We start from the raw sequence: 26,007 nt of genomic DNA, 5'->3' as shown, positions 1-26,007 counted from the left end.
TATGAGTAGAAATGACAGCTCCGCCAACGCACTGCCGTTTCATACTCGTGTACGGGATATTACCGTCATCTGCGCATGTGCATATCGCTATTCCATCCGTTATATCGCCTCAGTGTACGTAGCCCGTCAGGATTCTAACACAAGCTTACTTTCCACAGACAATGAGTCATAACTGCAGATAACGCTTTCGCACCATGAGATTGGTACATATTCGCTCTTAAATCAACCGAATCTTCAAGTCCTCCGCACCAAAAACCGATAGAATATTACATACATTCCTCAGAATTAGTAAAGACAGTTACACTGAAGCGCCAAAGAAACTGGTATAGCCATATGTATTCAAATACAGAGATATGTGAACAGGCAGAATACGGTGTTGCGATCGGCAAAGCTGGTATAAGACAACAAGTGTCTGGCAAAGTTGTTAGATCGGTTACAGCCGCTACAATGGCAGGATATCAAGATGTAAGTGAGTTTGGACGCGGTGTTACAGTCGGCGCACGAGTCATGGGGGACAGCATCTCCGAGGTAGCGATAAAGGGGGGATTTTTCCGTACGATCATTTCACGAGTGAACTGTAAATATCAGAAATAAACATCAAATCTCCGACATCGCTGCGACCGGGAAAAGGTCCTGCAAGAACGGCGCTAGCGACCACTGAAGATAATCGTTCAACGAGACAGGAGTGCAACCCTTCCGCAAATTGCAGCAGATTTCAGTGTTGGTCCATCAGCAAATGTCAGAGTGCAAACCGTTCATCGAAACGTCATCGATATGGGCTTTCGGAGCCTAAGCCCCATTAATGTACCCTTGATGACTGCAGGTTACAAAGATTTACGCCTTCCCTAGGCCGTCAACACCGACATTGGACTGTTGATGACTGTGAACATGATGCCTGGTCGGATAAGTCTAGTTTCAGAAATACCGAGCGGATGGACGTGTACGGGTGTGGAGGCAACCTCATGAGTGCATGGACCCTGCATGTCAGCAGGGGACTGATCAAGCTGGTAGAGGTTCTGTAATGGGATGGGGTGTGTGCAGTTAGAATGCTATGGGACCCCTGATACCTCCAGGTACGACAGGTGCCATATTCGTAAGAATCCTGTCTGATCACATGCATCCGTTCATTTCCATTGTGGATTCCGACGGACTTGGACAATTCCAGCAGGTCAATGCGAAACCCCACGCCTCAATAATTTCTACAGAGGGGCTCCATGAATACTCTTCCCAATTTAAATACTTCCACTGGCCACCAAACTCCCCTGACGTGAACTTTACTCAACATATCTGGGATGCCTTGCGGGTTGCTGTTCAGAAGAGATCTTCACCCTCTCGTACTCTTACGGTTTAATGGACAGCCCTGCTGGATTACTCGTGTCGGTTCCGTCCAGCGCTACTTCAGACTGCCGGCAGCTGTGACCGAGTGGTTCTAGGCGCTTCAGTCCGGAACCGCGCTGCTGCTGCGGTCGTAGGTTCGAATCCTGCCTCGGACATGTATGTGTGTGATGTCCTTAGGTTAGTTAGGTTTAAGTAGTTCTATGTCTAGGGGACTGATGACCTCAGCAGTTAACTCTCATAGTGCTCAGCGCCATTTGAGCCATTTGTCATTTCATATCACCTGAGTGACATCAGGGACATTGCGCCCCTTCTACATCTGCCCCGTGTCGACTGTTGGTGACTTGATTGTGCAGTGGAAACGAAAAGGAACGACCACAGCTGAACCAGATCAGACATACCTCGTATATTGACGGACAGGTACCATCGAGCATTGCGGGGGAGGGGGAGGAGTTCTAGATAATCGCATTAAATCGGCAGAAGTAAACACTCGTGAAGTGCAAGGGGCTACGAGCAGTACGGCAGGCACAGTTACTGTGCGTACGGACTTAAAAAGGTGTGGGGTACAGTGGTCGAGTGATGCTTGAGGTGCCGGCCGTGGTTGTCTAGCGGTTCTAGGCGCTCCGTCCGGAACCGCGCGACTGCTACGGTCGCAGGTTCGAATCCTGCCTCGGGCATGGATGTGTGTGATGTCATTAAGTTATTTAGGTTTAAGTAGTTCTAAGTTCTACGGGACTGATGACCACAGATGTTAAGTCCCATAGTGCTCAGAGCCATATGAACCATTTGATGCTTGAGGTAGTGTAAAGAGCACGCCACTGGACAGTGGATGGTTGGAGACGAGTGATGTGGGTCATTCTGTAGCCTGTGAGAATGCGTTGGTGTAGTTTCGATTTAGCGAATGCATCGAAAAATGAAACCGCAATCGTGTGTAGTGCCAACACCGAATTACGCTGGTGGAAGCTTTGCGATATGGGATTGGTTTTCATGGTTAGAGTATGGTACACGTATTGCGGTTAAGAAACCTGTATATCAGTGCACTCGTAAAAGCAGAATCAGTGAGACAACTTTCTTGAAATGTACTGGACTACCGCGAGTCCAGACGTGAAGCTAAGGGAACACCTTTGAAACAAGTCAGAACGTTGAATTCGCTCCTGACTTCACTCCCTACCTTCTCTGGGTTGGGCTCTTCAGGATGAATGGGCTGCCGTTCCTCGTTCAGATACTTCACTGAAAGGGTTCCCAGCAGATATCAGGCCATCATATACGCGAATAGGGGGCACACACCATATTAATGACGAACAATGAGTGTCCGCATACCTTTGAACGTAAATTGTACATATAGTAGCAGAACGTCCGAGAAGATTTGTTTTGACATCTCTGTCTCCATGTTCGGGAACCATCTAGTGATATATGCTGCTGGTTCCAGACACTCCCTTTTTTGGAGACCACAGTAGTAAGCATGTGTGGGACGAAAGTCAAAACAGTAGTGTGTTCGTGGCTGTGTGTGGCACTTTTCTAGTTGGTCTCAATACGGCCACGGTGGCGGATTTCGTATGTATGTTGCTGGCAGTTTAATTAAATCCTATTCTCAGTCGTTTTTAATATCAGTTACACCTAATCAAAATTTGCGGTTTGCCGAAAGCAGTAATTAACTTAATTCAAAAACAACTAACAGCGTGTTATAGAGCAGTTAGAATGCAGCTGAGGAGTGATACTAGAATTATAAAGGTTTATATATTATCTATGAATTATTAAACTGCACGTGCCAGAGAAACTTTTTATTGTAGTGAATACGAAGCTTTCGTCCCCTCCGTTGCAGGTATGGAACGCCAAAAAAAATGAATACTTGCACGCGCCTGTGCATGCTGTTTGCCTTCCCATTTACACAGATGAGCCAAAACAGTATGACCACTGTCCACAGTGACGCTGGATGCCTTCTTGTGGCGTTGCAGTCACATAACGGGGTAACAAAGAATATATGCGGAGCAGACACGGTCGCGGGATCACCCCAGGGAAGCAAATGGGGAAATCCATTGAGATAAACGATTTCGACAAAGGGCAGATTGTTATTGCACAGAGCCTGTGAACGACTATCTTGAAGACGGAGAAGCTGGCGGAATGTTCAAGTGCTGCTGTTGTGAGCATCTACAGAAAGAGGTAGAAGGGCAGTGAAGCTGCCACTAGGAGCTGAATGGTTGGACGTCCACGATTCTTCACCGAGCGTGAGGTTCGGAGGCTTGTCTGCACTGTAAAGTAGGATGGATGGTGATCTGAGGCATCTGTGCCGAAAGGGCACAATGCTGGTGCACGTAGAAGTGTTTCGGAGCACACCGTTCATCGCACATTGTTGAACATGGATCTCCGCAGCAGGCCACCCCAACTTGTTCACATGTTGACCCGACGACATCGTCAGTCACGATCACAGTGAGCGTGAGACCAGCAGGATTCGACCGCCGATCAGTGGAAACGTGTTGGCTCGTCGGATGAAACACTTTTTTGCTACACTGGGTCGATGGTCATCTCCACGAACGCTGGTGTCGAGGTGAACGGCGGCTCGAAACATGCAGCGCGCCACTGACACAGCATGGTGGAAGCAGTATTAAAAATATGTGAGACATTCTCCTGCGGTTGCATGGGTCCTGTAGTAGTAATCAAAGACACGCTGACAGCTGCCTGCGAACCACATGCATCCGTTCATGGTTATGTCTTCCCCGACGGCTATGCCATCTTTCAGCAGTCTCGGAGCCAGAAACGTGGTACCGTGGTTTCAGAAGCATTGTAGTGAACTCGCGCTGATGTCTCGGTGATCAAATTCGCTTGATGTAAAACCTGTGGAGCCCATCTGGGTCCTATCGGAAGCCATCGCCGCGTACGCAAATCAGCGGCCCGTTATTTAAGCGAATTACATTACCTGTACGTAGACATCCGATTCCAGATACCTCCACAAACTTACCAACAAACTGTACGATCCCTGATATGCTGACTAAGTGATGTATTTCGTTCCAAAGACGGACAAAAAAGCTCTTAAACAGGTCGTCATAACGCGGTTTGGCTCATCAGTTTATCTGTACAGTCTTTACGGAATGTATGGAAATGGGACTGAAAAATGTTGTTGATTTTATTTAGTTATTAAACTCTTGGAAATAACTAAGGATGTGGAACTTCGTTCATCGAGTATCTTTCAAAATTCTTTGACCTTGTTCTTTTTGTATCATGTTCCTTGGACATGGTAAGGTTCACTCAAAGCTGAACAGTATTGCAGCGTTCATAGTAAAAGCATTTCATAAGAAATCTCAAATTACTAGAAGCTTGACAGTGAATCGAAAACTGCTGTTTGACTCTACAACTATGCCTGTATAATCATCCTACCGCGTATCACTTCACAGTTACTTCCAGAAATTTGATTTCCCTGACACTAGTTTTGACTTCTTAAACGCGTTTAAAGAGAATCTCCTTATAGTAAGACCTGAGTTCTAGCCTTTTCATGATCTCAACACTTTGTTTTGATCCAAGCGAATAGTACAGCGAATGTCATCACTTTGCTTGTACATAGTATCGATATTCCCGATGTAGCATTGATCACTGTCACTCTGAACTAACATTCTTCGTCACATAAACCTCTAAATCCACATGCGTTCTATAGTTTCATTTCAATAGAAAAGGAAACGTTTTCGAAACTCTTCGCCGGCAAGATACAAACATGAGACAGTCCACGAAATCGAAATGGGTATGTGTATTGTGCTCAAAGTTTCATAATAATAAAAAATTACTCGTGTGTAGCTTATGTATACTTTGTCATAGACTAGCAGTTGTATGAAAATGTCTGGGCATTGAGGAAACATTCCAGTCGTTTGCCTTTGCAACAAGAATTGCAGCAAATAATGTTATTTGTAATACACCTAAGACAAAAAAAATCTTCGCATCACTAACAATTTATCCGAATGGTACAAAATCGGTAGACGTAACGTGCATGAACAGATAAATCAATGATTACAATGATGATTTATTCAAGAGAAAGGGCTTCACAAATTGAGTTAGTCAGTAACTCAGTAATCCGTTTGTCCCCCTCTGGCTCTTATCATACAGTTTTTCGGACAGGCATTAACTGATAGTTTTTGGGTGTCCTATTGACGGATATCGTTCTCGTGTCCGTGTGCTTGTCAAACCCTATCTTGACCAGTAAGGTCGCCAGACCTCTCCTCAACCGGAAACCTTTGGAGAATTATGAACAGGGCCTTCCAGTCACCTCGCGATTTTGACAATCTAACGCGGCAGTTGGACGGAATTTGATACGATATCCCTCAGCAGGACACCAAATAACTGTGTCAGTCACTGTCTAGCCGAAAAACTGCTCGCATAATGGCCAGAGAGACGGTTCTAGGAGCTTCAGTCCATAACCGTGCTGCTGCTACGGTCGCAGGTTCGAATCCTCCCTTGGGCATCGATGTGTGTCGTGTTCTTAGGTTAGTTAGGTTTAAGTAGTTCTAAGTTCTAGGGGACTGATGACCTCAGATGTTAAGTCCCATAGTGCTCAGAGCCATTTGAACCATTTTTTGAATGGCCAGAGATCGGCCAACGCGTTTTCGACCTGCTCAATTTGTGAAGTTCCCTGTCTTTAATAAATCATACAATGTTTCTGAAATTGCAATCGTTTGTTTGTCTGTACATCGGTTTCCGTATCATTCGGGCAATTCCTTTGTGGTGCACCATTTTTCATTTTACTTTGTCTTATAGTGTAACATCGACTGCTGCAGGAAATCTTCTTTTAAATTAAAAAGAGATACCAAAAACCTTTTAGAAACTAAAAAAATGAAAAAAAATTGCTTGGACGTGGACACGAACGTTCTTCTATTATCTTCAAGCTGACGACACTATCAAGTAAGTTATGCGTGCAACAGATTAGTCTGTGCATGTTTCCTACACTGTTCAAAACCTTTATCTGCAAAAGTCATTATTTGGTATTTAACTACGACAAATTGTATCAAAAGGACGCGCTTATCATAGGTCATCAAAAACTGTCTACTTTCACAGCACACAAGTTACAAAACCAAAAACATCAAACATATGAAACCTTGAGCTAACTATATGTAGTTTCCTGTTATTTTGTAATAACTAAACTTAGCTAATACTACGCGTTGTGGACAGGCACTCAATTTTATGATGCTTTGGAGCAGCTTATACTCGTACTACGTTCTCGGTGATAAGGAAAACCCACCAAATACGTAATTCAGCTCAGCTCAATATTGTGGCTCCTAAAATGTGCTTGTGAGGAAGAAACGACGTCAAATCTCGTTGGCCGCGTTTCTTTCCACGAGGATAAATCTGACAAGCCAGAGCGTTTATTTCTCGCGACGCAGTGTAGTGAAACGAGGAATTCCACTCTGTGACGTCAGAAGCTTTTCGTCCACATGCGTTTTCATGTCCCGGATCTCATTATATCTTACATTGAACACAATACCAGTACAGTATCAGCACTGTATTTCTTGCAGTTCTCCGGCTTTGTTCCTTAAGTTAAACTAGGAGTGGAAATCTGGTACCACGCGCCGCGGAATTTGAATCCCCGCCAGTCGTCATGGGCGTCGAAGACCCCTAGTGGTCTCTGCACCATCGCGCCCTAAGCTGTGGCGGCGCACCTCCTGGCCCGCTTTTAGTGTGAGGGCGCCAATAGCGGCGCCCCGATAGAGTATTTAAGCGCCTGCCTCTCGCTCAGCCAGCCCTTCAACGGTCCCAACATACCCTCCAAATCCACCTTGACCAATTCACCGCTTGGTGCAACCAGTGGTTCCTCCATATCAACCCCTCCAAGACCCAGGCGATCATCATAGGCTGCATCACACACTCCTACCTTCCACGATTTCTACCTCACTATTTATGGCCATCTTATCCACCTGACTCCTACCCTCAAATACCTTGGCCTCACCCTCGACCGCCACCTCACCTGGACTCCCCATCTCCTTACCATCCAAAATAAAGCTCACAACAGACTCTGCCTCCTGAAGCTCCTGTCTGGCCGGACGTGTGGTCTGCATTCTTCCACCATTCTTCACAGCTACAAATCGTTGATCCGCCCCATCCTCTGTTTTGCCAGTGTAGTTTGAATTTGCGCCCCTCCCCGGTTCTATAAAGCCCTCCAAATGCTCGAACGACATGCGCTCTGCCTCGCCTTCCTCATCTGCCTTCCATCCCCCACGCGCATCCTCTATGACCTCATCCCCTTCCCCCCTTCCCCACACTATATATTGTCTGCTGCCTTGATCCCCCTCACCCCCTGGTGTCTCCCTTCCTCTCCACCTCCAACCCGCTGTCGCACCTTTACCGCTGTGTCCCACCCTCTCTCCATCTCCACACCCTCCGCCTCCTTTTCCAATGCAACTTCCATCATCTACCCCTCCCGGATTATGAGCTTCGCCCTGACATCTACCCTTCCTACCAACTCTAACCCCATCTTCCTGCCTCCTCCTCAGGGCTCCCTCTTCTCTCCCTCCCTCCTCCTGAGCGGCTTCACTCTCCTACTCCCCCTCCCTCTCTTGTGATCCCCTTCAGTGTCTCTGCACTCCCTCCTGCCTTGTCTCCCTCTTCATCTCCTGCCCAACCAGTCTCCTGCCTCTTTGTGTACCTGCTGACGCCCCTACTCTGTTCATCCCGCCGCTTCCCCTGCTGCCCCTTGCTCTCCCCTCCTTTTCCATCCTCTCCGACCTCTCCCTCGGCAGGTCCAACCTGGCAGTTTTATACTTCACCGTGTGTGCTCCAAGTGGGTTTTAAGTGTGTTCGTCTGAAGTGTTTTTAATGCTGTGGCCGACTTTTCACCTGTGCATGTGCATTCAGTGTCTTCTTTGTATTTTAAGAATCGCCAACTGTTTTCTTTTTTCGACTCTCTGGTGAGTTTTTTAATTGTCCTCCCCATGAATGTCAGTGTACTTTTACTTCCATTATCTCCCCTTACTTTGTTTTATGTTCCCCTTTCTATCGCTTTATATCTGTAGCATTTCATTCTTGTTTTAGTTGTCATGTCACTTGGCTGAAGAGCGGCGGATTGTGCCGCTGACAGCCACCCCTGCCCATATGGGGCAGGGGTATGAAATCACAATAAAGAAAAAAAAAAAAAGCTCAGCCAGCGAGTTTAATCTTGCATACGTCTCTGGACACATCGCCTCACCTTAGACACCTTATTTACTATCTTGTTCTGTGTACGAGTAGACATGGTTGTTAGATTTTCTTGTGACTCCGTTGTTTCGATCTTGTTGTTGTTCGTTCGGTCCTTCCTTGGTCGTGACCGTCCTCTCCTATTGTGTTGTTTGTTCATGGGCCGCTCCACGGCTTCCGCCGCGCTTTTTGTCACTTGAACACTGCGACCATTCCGGTCGCCCTTACAACAGGAAACCTGTTTTATTCTTCACCCATCGTGTCTCACTTACATTCGGGGGTTGGAACTTAAATAGTGACAACTGTTTACTCACAACAGATACAAAAGAGATACATATTTTCACCTGTTACTGTCCTTCAAAGTAGTCACCAGCGTTCTGTAGAACCCATTGCCAGCGATCTGGACGACGTAGTATACCGTTAGCAGAGCCTGTTCTGTCGATGGTGCGAATGGAGCTGTCTATTGCCTGTCTAATCTCTAGAATGCCACGAAGTGGTTCCTTCATCTCCGGAATCATATGAAACTCACAAGGACAAGTCTGGGGAGTATGGTGGATGGTATAGTACTTCCCAGTCCCATCGACCGAACAGAGCAGCCACAGCTTGCGCTGTATGGGCCCTCGCATTGTCGTGATGATGGGTGGGTTGCGCAGAAAGTGTCGCCGCTTCTTTCGCCGAGCTGGTTTCAGGTGATGCTCCAAAAACGAACAGTAATATTGATAGTCTGCCGTGGAGTAACGTAATGCGTTAGGATAACACCATCACAGTCGTACACGAGAATCACCATAACTTTCACCATACTGGGGCTCTGACACTCTTTCGACTTTCGTGGCGACCCATAATGACGCCATTCGTTGGATTGCCGTTTCAGTTTTGGCTCGTACGATGTGGCCCATGTCTAATCCAGTGCTACGATACGGCATAAGGAAACCTTCTCTTCGCGCTCATAGCGCTCCAAGCGCGTCTGAACAGCGTCGTAACGCATCCATTTCTGCATTTCCGTCTAGTCATGCGGAACCCATCGTGATGCAGTTTTCTGCATGCGAAGCACAGTCGTATGCGCTAATCCGGTTTCGTGGGTGGCTCACAAATCGTATGGCGTCGATCACTGTCCACTAAAGCGGCAGCAGCAAGCACTTCCTCTGAGACGCTAGGACGACCTGCCCGATGAATGTCTGCTACAGTTTACCGATCTCCGTTGAAGGCTTTTACCCAACGTTGCACTGTCCTGTACGGCAACGCCGATTCCCCGTACGCCTCTTTAAGATCTTGATGACACTCTGGTGCTGTACGACCTCTGGCATATTCAATTTTGATCTAACTCCGTTGTTCCTGTTTCGAAAACATAGTGACAGCCTTACGTTAGACCGTTCGCGCACAAGTCACTATGTTTCCCTCGATTGTGCGCACGCCAGTGACCTGGGACTGCTGAGTCCATTTGCTCGGAGGTAAGGTAGGTATGTCGACAACGTGTGCTATCAGCGACAATAGTAGATAACATTGCATAGTGTCTCCACAGCAGTGTTGCCACTATTTAAGTTCCAACGTACGTATTAACCCTGATGTTGTATTAGGTACAAAACTTAAATCTGTGTTAAAAAAATGGCTCTGAGCACTATGGGACTCAACTGCTGAGGTCATTAGTCCCCTAGAACTTAGAACTAGTTAAACCTAACTAACCTAAGGACATCACAAACAGCCATGCCCGAGGCAGGATTCGAACCTGCGACCGTAGCGGTCTTGCGGTTCCAGACTGCCGCGCCTTTAACCGCACGGCCACTTCGGCCGGCTGAAATCTGTGTATAGGGTAAGATGAAACCTAGCTTATTTACAAGTGTCCGGAAGTACAGTGTGTTCCCGAACCCTCACGACAAAAAAATGTTCAAATGTGTGTGAAATCTTATGGGACTTAACTGCTAAGATCATCAGTCCTTAAGCTTACACGCTACTTAACCTAAATTATCCTAAGGACAAACACACACACCCATGGCTGAGGAAGGACTCGAACCTCTGCCGGGACTTTCACATTAACTGTATTTGGTTTGATTTTAACCGTCAGTTAACATTGCAGCGATATTGCGCTGGAAATGTCTGTGCAGAGGCATATACTACGTGTCTAGTTTGGAAACAAATTAGTTCATTCATTCGTTGTGCTTCATGTTGACAACAGTAACGCTCTATTATTTGACATCACCCGCATACAACAAAAATGACAGCTCCTGTTATCTGCTTTAAACATCTGACAAATGACGGGTGCAACGTGTGAGCTGAGCTGTGAAAAACAATTTCCTGAAGTCCAGCCCGCAGCTTTTACCAGTGTGGTTTTTTTGCATTTTTTAAAATTTATTTTCATCACTGTAAGCTGCTACATGAAAAAAAAATTGGCTATCAGTATCGATCACACAGGTCACCGTCAGCTCTCCGTATACCAAAGCAATTGCACGTACGGTATTTGACTGATGTCGTCATCAGAATAAACAAAATGTGATGCCCCTCGAAAGTGTAAAACGACATACTTATTCCATAAGGTGTCTTTTATTAACGTCGAACATGCACTTAAGGGTTAGGAAGTATTTTCTAAATGCATTTGTGTGGGTTTTAGACATCTACGGAAGTGAAACATGAACGGTAAACAATTTAGACAAGAAGAGAACATAAGCTTTTGAAATGTGATCCTACAGTAGAACTCTGAAGATTAGATTGGTAGATCACGTAACTCATGAGGAAGTGATGAATAGAACTGGAGAGACAAGAAATTTGTGTTACAACTTGACTGAAAGAAGGGATCGGTTGATAGGACACCTTCTGAGACGTCAAGGGATCACTAATTTAGTGTTGGAGGAAAGTATAGGGGGTAAAATTCGTAGAAAGAGGTCAAGAGAAGAATACAGTAAGTAGATTCAGAAGAATGTAGGCTGCGGTAGTTATTCGGATATGAAGAGGCTTCCACAGGATAGCGTTGTAAGGACACCTGTATCAAACACGTCTTTAGACAAAAGATCACAACAAAAACAAAGGGGTCATTTAATAGTTAGATCATTTAAACATTTTAAGATTATTTATTGTCACAGGACTTACGCCAGTGAGGCCAGCATCAATGAATGGTGCAGTGAGACTTATTGTACCGCTTTTCGGCCTCTGGCTTACCTTGACCTTTTTTAAGACGTGCGGCTTCAGTGAGTAACAGGACGAAACGTCGCCCCTGCCGTGAACGTTTTGGCTTAGCAGGTACCGGCGGATGATCTTGGTCGCGTTTCGTACAACCTAACGCTCTCTATGGGAGGTAATACAAACAGGCGGAGAAATGTAGTACTTGTATTACGTGAATATTCAGTTACCAGATGTCATCACATAAAGTTTCCCTAAACGTATAGCTACAGCACAGTTTGGCCTGCTTCCAATACAGAATGTTAAATCTCAATTACAATCACTTAATTTCGTACCCTCTTTTAACATTGGTTGTTCATAGTCGAATCAAACTTGTTACACAGAACACATTCTGGAGACGACAGGATGGATGTCTTAAGCAGATGGACGGTGAAACCGTCATGTCCAGTTGTAAGACGGAATATGGGTGTTGCTTCTTTTCTTAGTCCGTCATGCACTACCTAGTCGTGCATGAGGTACTTCCAGAGCTTATCCTCACATGATACTTTATTGGACAGTTTTATTCCTTCTTGATAAGTGTTGTTAATAATGAGTTTCACTGGAATATACATGTTACTTTCTCCAGTCTGCTTAATTTTTATGCCTTTTTTGACTAAAATCTGCTTTTTCAACACCATCTACGCCATGGTGATACAGTATCCGCTGAACAGAAATTATCTTGTTGTTTTGATGTAGGCAGTAATCTACTTCGTAGACTTCGTTAACTTGAACAATTTTTGACACTTGTGTGTTGACAACTGCCGATACTGCTGCTCTAGAATCACAAAATATGACTGGGTAAATATTTCCTTACCTGAATAGTTGCAGTTCTGATTTCATTAGCTCCACCTTCAAAGTTCGAGGGGTGTGATCCTAAAGTTTGATACAAAGAGAAAATTTTTCTGTATATTCCTACGCTAATGTTTCCTTCTTTATCCATTAAGCCCTTCAGTCCTGAATAATTTTAAGAATAGAAAAAAACGTTTTTGCGTTATTCATCCCATTTATTGCATGTTTGAGCAAAACAATTTTTTTTTGGTTCCAAGATTAAAAAATCCTGTAAACTGGACATCGGGTCTGGAAGGTAGTTGAGGATGCCAAATAAGAAGTCAAAAGTTACCATAAACAGAACCTTTACAGATGCATCTTTCCCGACATTTTTTTCAGCACTGAAAAGTGTGCATATTGCTTAAATTAATACGTAAATATGACGTCACTGGAGCTCTTCGCAATGGGTCCGCCATCTTCACTGTTATCCGATGCAACATTCCAGCGACAGAGGGCAGCAAGAATCCTGAAACTAAAAACGACAGATGTCCAGTAAATAGGTCTCATGTTTCAATAGTAAATTGGTCTCAAATGTGGACGAAATCATTTGCTGTTATAAAATGTATAAAAAGTTGGTGTTCAATATACACTCCTGGAAATTGAAATAAGAACACCGTGAATTCATTGTCCCAGGAAGGGGAAACTTTATTGACACATTCCTGGGGTCAGATACATCACATGATCACACTGACAGAACCAGAGGCACATAGACACAGGCAACAGAGCATGCACAATGTCGGCACTAGTACAGTGTATATCCACCTTTCGCAGCAATGCAGGCTGCTATTCTCCCATGGAGACGATCGTAGAGATGCTGGATGTAGTCATGTGGAACGGCTTGCCATGCCATTTCCACCTGGCGCCTCAGTTGGACCAGCGTTCGTGCTGGACGTGCAGACCGCGTGAGACGACGCTTCATCCAGTCCCAAACATGCTCAATGGGGGACAGATCCGGAGATCTTGCTGGCCAGGGTAGTTGACTTACACCTTCTAGAGCACGTTGGGTGGCACGGGATACATGCGGACGTGCATTGTCCTGTTGGAACAGCAAGTTCCCTTGCCGGTCTAGGAATGGTAGAACGATGGGTTCGATGACGGTTTGGATGTACCGTGCACTATTCAGTGTCCCCTCGACGATCACCAGTGGTGTACGGCCAGCGTAGGAGATCGCTCCCCACACCATGATGCCGGGTGTTGGCCCTGTGTGCCTCGGTCGTATGCAGTCCTGATTGCGGCGCTCACCTGCACGGCTCCAAACACGCACACGACCATCATTGGCACCAAGGCAGAAGCGACTCTCATCGCTGAAGACGACACCTCTCCATTCGTCCCTCCATTCACGCCGGTCGCGACACCACTGGAGGCGGGCTGCACGATGTTGGGGCGTGAGCGGAAGACGGCCTAACGGTGTGCGGGACCGTAGCCCAGCTTCATGGAGACGGTTGCGAATGGTCCTCGCCGATACCCCAGGAGCAACAGTGTCCCTAATTTGCTGGGAAGTGGCGGTGCGGTCTCCTACGGCACTGCGTAGGATCCTACGGTCTTGGCGTGCATCCGTGCGTCGCTGCGGTCCGGTCCCAGGTCGACGGGCACGTGCACCTTCCGCCGACCACTGGCGACAACATCGATGTACTGTGGAGACCTCACGCCCCACGTGTTGAGCAATTCGGCGGTACGTCCATCCGGCCTCCCGCATGCCCACTATACGCCCTCGCTCAAAGTCCGTCAACTGCACATACGGTTCACGTCCACGCTGCCGCGGCATGCTACCATTGTTAAAGACTGCGATGGAGCTCCGTATGCCACGGCAAACTGGCTGACACTGACGGCGGCGGTGCACAAATGCTGCGCAGCTAGCGCCATTCGACGGCCAACACCGCGGTTCCTGGTGTGTCCGCTGTGCCGTGCGTGTGATCATTGCGTGTACAGCCCTCTCGCAGTGTCCGGAGCAAGTATGGTGGGTCTGACACACCGGTGTCAATGTGTTCTTTTTTCCATTTCCAGGAGTGTATTTGACGTTAGGTCTTAAAGAATTGATGAACCATTTATGTAAATGCGGAGTCCCTGATCTACAGAGTAACTCAGATTTATTATTTCTTGTGCTGCAGCTGTTACGATTAATTTGTGTGAACTGCTTTTTTAAAATACTTATCCATTATGACTAGTTGGTATTGCAGTTGAGGAAGTAGAACTGGAGGGAATGGGAAAACAAAGTTTTCAGCATCTCTTTTCGCAGCTGATATTGCGATCGTATGTCTTGTAGACCGACTTCATCTGGTTTAGCCAACAGACGCACTCCGGCAAACCTCAAAATGCTCTACAGAAGATGTCCAAGATGCGTCTCAATACAATTGTAACCGGTGTTAAAGTAGCCTTCCATTGGAGTTGGGAAAAGACAGTGCTGTGATACTGACAAGACATTAAACACATTAGTAAATATACAGTATGTTTCACTAAAAGTGTTTGCCTCTGTAAGCTACGAAGTAATAGGCGGCGGAAATATTTACTGCGGTACCTAGGTGACCATAAGATACGTTACACTGTCTGCGGAGCTATGAACATAGTTTATTGTGTTATTAGCCAAAGAGTTACAGCAAAAAGATACATTTTTTTAATGGAACAATAGTTGTTTCTGTCATGCACTGGCATCAGTAACACAAGCTGTGTATACATCAATTTAAATTACATTCCTATCACTTTTAATTTGGGAGCTACAACCGTTCAAAGTTTCAGGGGCAGATACCACAGGCTGTACATAATACATGGCTGTGTGGTGGGTGACGAATGTTCTGGCGGTGGAAAGCTGATGTAAATGAGATCTTCAAATGTGTGTCCATGTTCCTGAATGCACAATGCAGTTCGCCTTCTAAAGGATCTGCGGACGAGATGTAACATCGCCGGTGTCATGGAGCAACATGCGTCCTCGATGCGCCGTTTTAGATCATCTGGCGATGTGGGCTCAGTGACATAAACACGATCCTTTAGATATCCCCACAAAAAGAAGTCTAATGGTGTTAAATCGGGCGACCTTGCGGGCCATTAATGAGGACCATAGCACCCCAACCACCTTCCTGCAAACCTGTTGTTTAGTTGTTCCACAACAGCACGCGTCGAATGCCCTGGGTGATCATCGTTCTGCATCCACATATGGACTCTCGTGTGTAGACACACATGTTCAAGGAGACCACCAAAACTGTCGGCTATGGACGCCGGATATAACTCACCTGTCAGTGCACCTGGGAAGTAGTGTGGACCGATGATTTCATCCCCAAGGATTGCGCACCATACATTAATTGACCACCTACGTTGACAGTCGACAGGTCGTACCCACCGAGGATTGTCTGCGGCCCAGTAGTGCACGTTATGGCGATTCAGTGCACCATAATTTGTGAACGTGGACTCATCGGAGAACATAACACCTTGTAAAGACTCCAGCGTGAAATTACACATGACCCTTCACGCACGGAAATCGTTCCCATGCAGCTCCTGGGTCAGTGGTAGGTGATACTGGTGAAACCTGTGGCCGTGTACTCTGTACGCCACACAGATGTGACACTGACATCAGCGAATGCAGCAACGGCTCGTAAGCCGACATGAGGATCGTGGTGTACTGCAGCTAAAACAAACACCTCCGCCTCCTCACTTCTTGCAGTTCTTCGTCTGTTCCTGCGGCGCATTACCAAGCTGCTTGTTTCCCTAAGTCGTTGTCCGGCACGCAACATCGTAATGGCTGCCGGAGCTCCTCGCCTAGGATATCCCATGGCGTACGCCATGGCTGCTTCAGTGGCATCGCGTCGGCACTCGCCGAGCACCAGCAACATGTCGACGTAGTCGTTGTTTGTGTAGCTCGAACTGTCGGCTATACAGCCGTGTGCGGCGACAGTCGGCAGTCTCACAGCGCATCGCGGAAGCTTCTCGCTCGGTGACACCGGCGACGTTACAACTAGGCCGCACCACGCTTAGAAGGCGCACTGCGTTATGCACAGCGTGTGTGGTATGTGCCAATGAAACTTTGATCGGTTGTAGCTCCCAAACTAAAAGTGATAGGAATGTAATTTAAAGTGATGACTACACGTCTGGTGTTTGCAGTGCATGATAGAAACAACTATTGTTCCATTTGAAAATTGTATCTTTTTGCTGTAATTCTTTGGATAATAACACAATAAACTATGTTTATAGCTCCTCAGACAATGTAACCTTTCTTATGGCTACTACCGCAATAAATATTTCAGTCGCTTATTACTTCGTAACTTACAGAGGCAAAGATATTTAGTGAAGCACCCTGGATATTTAGTTTTACGTAACAATGTGATCCACATTGTAAGTGCTAAGCAGATAACAAGAAATATTTTGAAATGCAATAAGTTTTATGTTCTTGTTGTTGTCTTCAGTCCTGAGACTGGTTTGATGCAGCTCTCCATGCTACTCTATCCTGTGAAAGCTTCATCTGACAGTACTTACTGCAACCTACATCCTTCTGAATCTGTTTAGTGTATTCATCTCTTGCTCTCTCTCTAAGATTTTTACCCTCCACGCTGCCCTCCAATACTAAATTGGTGATCCCTTGATGCCTCACAACATGTCCTACCAACCGATCCCTTCTTCTGGTCAAGTTGTGCCACAAACTTCTCTTCTCCCCAATCCTATTCAATACTTCCTCATTAGTTATGTGATCTACTCATCTAATCTTCAGCATTCTTCTGTAGCACCACATTTCGAAAGCTTCTATTCTCTTCTTGTCCAAACTAGTTATCGTCCATGTTTCACTTCCATACAAATACTTTCAGAAACGACTTCCTGACACTTAAATCTATACTCGATGTTAACAAATTTTTCTTCTTCAGAAACGCTTTCCTTGCCATTGCCAGTCTACATTTTATATCCCCTCTACTTCTATCAACATCAGTAATTTTGCTCCCCAAATATCAAAACTCCTTTACTACTTTAAGTGTCTGATTTCCTAATCTAATTCCCTCAGCATCACCTGACTTAATTCGACTACATTCCATTATCCTCGTTTTGTTTCTGTTGATGTTCATCTTATATCCTCATTTCAAGACACTGTCCATTCCGTTCAACTGCTCTTCCAAGTCGTTTGCTGTCCCTGACAGAATTACAATGTCATCGGCGAACCTCATCGTTTTTATTTCTTCTCCATGGACTTTAATACCTACTCCGAATTTTTCTTTCGTTTCCTTTACTGCTTGCTCAATATACAGATTGAACAGCATCGGGGAGAGGCTACAACCCTGTCTCACTCCCTTCCCAACCGCTGCTTCCCTTTCATGCCCCTCGACTCTTATAACTGCCATCTGGTTTCTGTACAAATTGTAAATAGCCTTTCGCTCCCTGTATTTTACCCCTGCCACCTTTAGAATTTGAAAGAGAGTCTTCCAGTCAACATTGTCAAAAGCTTTCTATAAGTCTACAAATGCTAGAAATGTAGGTTTGCCTTTCCTTAATCTATTTTCTAAGGTAAGTCGTAGGGTCAGTATTGCCTCACGTGTTCCAAAATTTCTGCGGAATCCAAACTGATCTTCGCCGAGGTCGGCTTCTACCAGTTATTCCATTCGTCTGTAAAGAATTCGCGTTAGTATTTTGCAGCTGTGACTTATTTAACTGGTAGTTCGGTAATTTTCACATCCGTCAACACCTGCTTTCTTTGGGATTGTAATTATTACATTCATCTTGAATTTACTCTTTTATGTACTCTTCGTAAAATTTAGTTCTTGCGGGGGAGGGGGGTGGGGACTTTTTCCAAACTCAGTGTATCAGTAGTATAAAGAAGACATGTTTTGAGTTTTTCACCCTCGCGGAAATGTTTCCGCGGACTCCAGTGACTTGTGGTCGTGATCTTGTTCAAACTCTTAGAGGCTGTGGGTCGTCAAGTAGACGACATTTCGCTGTGGAGCGAGGGCAGGTAACGGCAGGCGTGCGCTGCCCCGTGTGTGCAGGTGGGCTGGCGGCTCACGACGCAGTGGGTGGCGGGCGACGCGGCGTGCAAGGTCTTCCTGCTGCTGCGCGCCTTCGGGCTCTACCTGTCCAGCAACGTGCTCGTCTGCGTCTCGCTGGACCGCTACTTCGCCGTGCTGCACCCGCTCAAGGTGAACGACGCGCGCCGCCGGGGCAAGATCATGCTGGTGTTCGCCTGGCTCATCGCGTTCGCCTGCTCCGTGCCGCAGGTAGGTCCCAGGCGCAGTCGCTTCCTGCCGTGTGTGCTGTGCACGCGCGCCTCGCTGCCGCCATCGCGTTTGGTAGCATCACTCAATGTGTCGTGTGGAGACAGAGCGTCTGTCACGATCATCTTCATCATTGACATTAAAAGTGTATTACGTCCGACAGATAAGACCAGAGGTCTGCTGGGCACAGTCAAGGATGATTTAGGTTTAAGAAAGCCAGGGGCCTACAAGATTACCTGTAAGTGCGTGATAGCCTATATTGGACAAACGATTCGTACGGTCCAGGACCGTCGTTTGGAGCATCATCGGCACACGTATTTATTTCAACCAGAAAAATCTGCAGTGGCGGAACAGTGTCTTAATGATGAACATAAAATGTACTATGACGCACAAGTGGTTGCCCCTGCGTTGAGGTATTGGAACTGCGTACGACAAATCGGCGATTCAGGCTCTATTATCTCATCTCCTTGCATGTATCAAACCCTAAAGTACGTAATTAATACTGTTGTGAAATAAGCTCAAAAGGGCACCCGTAAAGTTACGAATTTTGGTTGCTAACGGTAATTATAAAGGGTATCCGACCTAACTTTTGCACCTAATATACATTACTGGCCATTAAAATTCCTACACCACGAAGATGACGTGCTACAGACGCGAAATTTAGCCGACAGGAAGAAGATGCTGTGATATGCAAATGATTAGCTTTTCAGAGCATTCACTCAAGGTAGGCGCCTGTGGCGACACCTACAACGTGCTGACATGAGGAAAGTTTCCAACCGATTTCCCATACACAAACAGAGCTCGCCGGCGTTGCGTGATGAAACGTTGTTGTGATGCCTCGTGTAAGGAGGAGAAATGCGTACCATCACGTTTCAGACTTTGATGAAGGTCGGATTGTAGCCTAGCGCGATTGCGGTTTATCGTACCGCATCATTGCCGCTCGCGTTAGTCGAGATCCAATATCTGATAGCAGAATATGGAATCGGTGGGTTCAGGAGGGTGATACGAACGCCGTGCTGGATCCCAACGACCTCGTATCACTAGTAGTCGAGATGACAGGCATCTTATCCGCATGGCTGTAACGGATTGTGCAGCCACGTCTCGATCCCTGAGTTAACAGATGGAGACGTTTGTAAGACAACAACCATCTGCACGAACAGTTCGTTGACGTTTGCAGCAGCATGGACTATCAGCTCGCAGATCATGGCTGCGATTATCCTTGACGCTGCATCACGGACAGGAGCACCTGCGATGGTGTACTCAACGACGAAACTGGGTGCACGAATGGATGAATCCAGGTTCTGCTTACAGCATCATGATGATCACATCCGTGTTTGGCGACATCGCGGTGAACGCACATCGGAAGTGTGTATTCGCCATGGCCATACTGGCGTATCACCCGGCGTGATGGTATGGGGGGCCATTGGTTACACGTCTCGGTCACGTCTTGTTCGCATTGACGGCACTTTGAACAGTGGACGTTGCATTTCAGATGTGTTATGACCCGTGGCTCCACCCTTCATTCGATCGCTGCGAAACCCTACATTTCAGCAGGATAATGCACGACCGCATGTTGCAGGTGCTGTACGGACCGTTCTGGGTTCAGATAATGTTCGGCTGCTGCCTTGGCCAGCACATTCTCCAGGTCTCTCCCCAATTGAAAACGTCTGGTCAAGGGTGGCAGAGCAACTGCTTCGTCACAATACGCCAGTCACTACTCTTGATGAACTGTGGTGTCGTGTTGAAGCTGCATCGGCAGCTGTACCTGTACACGCCATCCAAGCTCTGACTCAATGTCCAGGCGTATGAAGGCTGTTATTACGGCTAGAGGTGGTTATTCTGGGTACTGATTTCTCAGGATCTATGCACCCAAATTGATGAAAATGTAATCACATGTCAGTTATAGTATAATATATTTGTCCAACGAATACCCGTTTATCATGTGGATTTCTTCTTGGTATAGCAATTTTAATGGCCAGTAGTGTCCATGGTGATTTTTTTTCCGCCGTGTACAGACTCTAGGGATTGATCGATGATAGGGTACGGAACAAAAAAGGTCTGATGGACTTATGTCCGGAATGCATGGTTTCCGTGTTAGACACCATTTATTCAATCGTATTTTGTTACACAGACGCGTTGTACCATGCAGCTACGGTAACAGTACCTCATGATTTCCTCGTAGAGGATGGTGGTGTTCCTCATACGCCAGGTTATAGAACCCTCTCCTGACATAGTAATTGGTAATGTTGTGTCCGATTTACTTCTCTTGCTCCTTCACCTTGTAGTGGATGTGGTACAGCGTTGTACACAGTGGTTCCATATTCGAATTGAGAGCTTGCCGACATGGTGTTTACTTACGGAAAGGCAAATGGCAACGGGCGGCGGCGACTGCCGTGGCAGTTCCAGACAAAGTTTGTCTAAGAGGAAACCATGAATGCTGTAACTATGGCTGCGTGGTACAGCGCGAATTAGACCGCAGTCTCTGTAACAGTCTATGACTGAATAAATGGTCTCTTGTATGGAAACCATGCATTTCAGGACATAAGGTTATTAGCCCTTTTTGGTTCCGTATCTTCTCATAGTTTAATCCCTAGAGTTTGTACACGGTTGGAAAAAATCAACCTGTATTCATATAGGGTATCGCACCTCACTTTGAGACTTCATATATTTCCGCCATGAAACGATATGTGAAGCATGGTATTAGCCAGCGATGCATCTGTCAGAGGCTAACATAATGCGCAGGAATTCACTATGCATAAATGTAAATAAAAATCAGTTTCAACACAAAGTTACGTTTCTTTTTTTTTTTTTTAAATGGCACAAGTATGTTTTCTTTACTGAAATGTAAACTAGAGCTACAGTTGGTGGTAGTAGACTTGGTTTCGGAATAAATAAATGTGTGAAACATGGATGCGGTTTTTCTCCCTTTTGAACGTCTGCTTTGAAGAGGCAATAACGGAAATAAAAGAAAAATTCAGGATGCGCTTACAACTCAGCGTGAAAGAACATGAATGATAAAATTGGCTGATTACATTGCTAACCTCAGTGATAGTGTTGAAGAATTTCAGAAGTTGTACAACGGAGTAAACATTGTAATGCGTGCAGAATGTGGCCTCAGAGTAAACGAAACAAATATGAAAGTAATGAGAAGTATTGGAAATGAGAGTAACCATAAAGTTAACATATAACTTGGGGACCACATACAAGAAGAAATTGAGAAAACCCGCTACCTTGGAAGCGAACTAACGCATTATACCACAACGAGGATGATCCAGCTAAATTTAAATAGTGTAAATCAGCGTGTAATGAAGTGCTGACCTAATCTCGTTCGGTCATACTGAATGAAGTTACGTGCGTTACTTAACAGTGATTAGTTTCATGGGTGGAGCAATGAGGTGGATAGAATGAAATTGAATTTATTGGGCAACTAAAAAGAAGTAATGGTGTACTCACATACTCGCCCTATAATCATACTCAGGCATGGAGAAAGCTAGATCAAGAATATTGCATAATGACATTGATTGGTATTAAATAAAATTGTCAAATGCGTGTAGTGTCACGGTTGCTATATGTGTAAGGACACATCCACCCAGAAATGCTCTCAGTTATTTGACATGCACCGACACTCACAACCCGTGAAAGTCGCCCATGTTTGCAAGCAAACCAGCACCAAACACGTATACACCCAGCTGTCAAATTCGGCTACCGCACGGAATGCGGGTCTCGGTAAATCTGAAGAAAGCACGTACGCGAACGCGCCGTACAATAGCAGTTGGCACTTCAGATGATTATTTACCTCCGGCGTGAGAGGTCAGAATCTGGGGATCATTGCAGATGCGCCCCTTAGTGGGAGCAGGTTTAACTATTATTTTGGTAAGTAATAGAAAAATTATGGGGAGGGGTGAGGAGCAAAAACTACATTCATATACTGGTACCGTTGCAATTACGATTTTGTCATAGTTTGACGAACTGAAATATTACGATCGGAACAGCGTTTTATTTTAGAGGGAAAACATTTCTTTTGCTATTCCAACCTATAGTATGCGTGGCTAATTAAGGCCCAAGCGAACGAAGGTACCGCTTGGTGTGTCAAGCTGAGAGAGTGCGAAAACTGCCAGGGGCGAAAGCGCCCAAAAGAAAAGGGATGCCAACTGATAAGCTGATTGTGTGTAAAAATGTTCTCGAACCGATCCTGATGGTATGTAACAATCTACTTCAAAAATCTCCACTTTGGCTGAACCTCATCTTTCTGCAGAATTCAGAGACATGGAGACGACGATGACGCGCTATGCTAGTACTCAACCATTCTGCTTTGAATGTAATGTCTGCAGACCCGTTATGCTATATATATCTTCTACAAGAAGTGATAAAGCTTTCGTCCTGTCGCAGCAGTTTTCTTGAGACTGGTGTCATGTAGTTGTAATTTGAGGGCGTGCACAGTTAGAAATATGCGACACTGACGTATCTACGAAGTATGTTCGGCCATACAGTGCTCCACTCCATAGCACCTGCAAAATCCGAAATTCGACCATTGTATACGCGAAAACAAGCATAGTTCATGCTCGCCTAAGGCCATAGTATACAGTTACAATTACTCAATATTAATCACAGTTTTTTTTTTTCATTTCATATTGTTCGGTGCACGTATTGATTTAAAAGTTATATGTGTGTCTTCACACCCGACAACCACACAACAGCTGCGCCGCCATGCTGGCAGTCAGTGGTTTTTATCCGAGACTACCCCCACCACTCGGCTGTTTAGTCTCGATAGTTGAAAATAGGATCTTTCGTGGCAAAGATATGTGCCGTTATAAGATGCAGTCACATGAAAACGAGTCATCTTGAAATAAAATAATTAAACTGTATATTATTCCAAAAGTAAGCTGCATGGCTGTTAACACATTTAACCCACTGTAACACATGACTTAAGGAGGCTAGGATGTCAAATAGGCCGACTTGGAGCGAGAGAGGCGCCACAGGACATTTTAATTTCCACGTTCTATAGCTTTACAAATAAATGTAGAAAACTCTGTCTGCATGAGCAGGAAGGAGTCAGGATTCACACTCATACCAGTGGAAGTTCAACATCACAAAATAAATTTTTTTACATGTGAAATTTCATCATTTTTTCATTTACTATTGGCTGTATTTGTTGCTATAGGTACACTTTTCTTCATAAGTAAGAGAGATTCTTCGATTAATTTTGCACAGCATCCAATCCATAGTTAGAGGTGTATGAAACTCTAGAATTTTCCAAATCTATTTAAAATTGTGGTAAAAAGGAATTAATAAACTATAAAATTTAAGTTTTTTCTAAACGTGAAGTTTAAAACGTAACAGCTCATTCATTGTTTGATCAATTAAATAAATTCTAGGTTTTCATACACCTGTAAATATGGTTTGTGCGCTGTGGAAAATTCATCGAAGATCTCTCATACTTATGAAGAAAAGTGTATTTATAACAACAAATGCAGCCAATAGTAAGTGAAAAAATGATGAAATTTCACATGTATAAAATAATTATTTTGTTACGTTTTTGAACTTACACTGCTAGAAGTGTGAATCCTGAAACCTTCCTAGTCCTGCTGCCAAAGTTTTGTGAATTTATTGGTAAAAGTATAGACAGTGGAATTTAAAATGTCCTGGGGTGCTTCTGCTGCTCCAGGTCGGCCCGCCTGACGTCCTACCTCCCGTAAAATACATTCATGAGAAAATGTTAGCAATTGCCTGCGGAACTATGTTTGTACCGAGGCGTGCACCTCTTCGTCCGAATCTAACCGACGGCCACGAATGTCTATCTTCAGAGCTCCGAAAGTATGGAAATCACGTGGGAAAATTTCGGTATTGTATGGTGAACGTGTAAGTGACTCCTGGGCAGCGTAGTTGAAACAATCTTGGCAACGTGCTGACGGGTGTCTTGTTGGCAGGTTGTTTCGATACGCGGCAGTATTTTCGCTGGGATGCTCTTACGCATCCTCCATACAGTCACAATCTCTCCCCACCTGATTTCCATATTTTTGGAGCTTTGAAGATTCGTCGATTCGCTTCGGATGAAGAGGTTCGCGGCATGTTTCCGCAGCAAACCAGAAATATTTTTCCGTGTAGACACTGACGCCTTGGTCTCACAAGGGTGTAAATTAATTGACAGGTATGACGATTAATTAACAGTAAACAGTTAACTTACTTTAATTTTCATGTGTCTCACTTTCATTTGATTGCCGCTTGTACATTAAAACATTTCTTTCAGATACTTGTATTATTAGATTGTACTGGCATGTACGAGTAAAAGAAAATAATTAAAAAAAATATTTATATAGGCTCATTATAGCTACACTTGTACAGCGTGATGGACCAGGGAGAAATAAAGCAAGGGAGAAATAAAAAGAGACTGTGACAGGGCAAACGGAATTCCACGTTAAAAGCCATCTACTAGTATCAAACATAAGTCGTAACTTGAGACAAAAATTTCTATGGTTCTACATTCTGAGCACAGCTCTGTACGGAAATGAATAAATTGTCTGCTGCATAATCGCAAAAGGAGAAACTCGCTCCGGTTTACAGAAGGATTCTGGATGTGGACTGACCTATAGTAATAATATATATGCAAAAACCATCATTTCTGTCTGTCTGTGTGAACACGCTAATCCCCGAAACTACTACGAATTTTCGTGGGATTTTCACAGGTGCGTAGTTTGCGACAACGTGTATGCCTTGTTTCGTAAAAATCAGTACACGATAAAAAAAGATACAATAATTTAAAGTTTTATTTACAATGGTCTGCTGAGGTTAGTAGTACGGATGTTTAACCACAAAAGTTTAGTACGCCAAATAACCGATAGAACGCTGTCAGTTCTTTTAACCCAGTGACACAGATGTATTTTCGTAAGTTTACGTCAGTCAGAATTAAGTTCCGCAATCTCATCTTTACGAAAACAGACTAACAGCGAATGTACTTGATTAGGTTGTATGTATATACTGATTTAGCTTTGTGAATTAAAAACTTAACGACATTACTTTGCCTCTTTCGACAGGTTTTATTTATATTCTTTGCTATGAAAACCTAATTAATTAAGTTTTGTTTGTGATTGTGGTACCTACTCATAACATTTTGATTTCGTTTTGTTTACTAAACTCCGCCCGAACAGGCCATGAAGGCCCAACGGCACCGACCGGCCGCCGTGTCATCCTCAGACCGCAGGCGTCGCTGGATGCGGATATCGAGGGGCGTGTGGTCGGCACACCGCTCTTCAGGCCGTATGTCAGTTTCCGAACCGGAGCCGCTACTCCTCAATCAAGTAGCTGCTCAGTTTGCCTCACAAGGGCTGAGCGCACCTCGCTTACCAACAGCGCTCGGCAGACCGGATGGTCACCC

The 26,007-nt window shown here is 45.1% G+C and overlaps 1 protein-coding gene across 1 annotated transcript in view; it reads left to right on the top strand.

The window, feature by feature from the left end:
• Positions 1 to 24,921, top strand: part of LOC124623154 (gonadotropin-releasing hormone II receptor-like) — a 117,699-nt gene extending 92,778 nt beyond the window's left edge. Inside the window, exons 3-4 of the mRNA XM_047148945.1 lie at positions 18,411 to 18,638; positions 24,883 to 24,921. Of these exons, the coding sequence (XP_047004901.1) occupies positions 18,411 to 18,638; positions 24,883 to 24,921 (267 nt within the window). The remainder of the gene's footprint in view (positions 1 to 18,410; positions 18,639 to 24,882) is intronic.
• The last annotated feature ends 1,086 nt before the right edge of the window (positions 24,922 to 26,007 follow it).

This window comes from Schistocerca americana, chromosome 7 (genome assembly GCF_021461395.2).
Source record: "Schistocerca americana isolate TAMUIC-IGC-003095 chromosome 7, iqSchAmer2.1, whole genome shotgun sequence".
In the NCBI taxonomy this organism is placed as follows: domain Eukaryota; kingdom Metazoa; phylum Arthropoda; class Insecta; order Orthoptera; family Acrididae; genus Schistocerca; species Schistocerca americana.
Note: the sequence above shows the minus strand (reverse complement) of the source record. Positions and strands in the feature narration are given on the sequence as shown.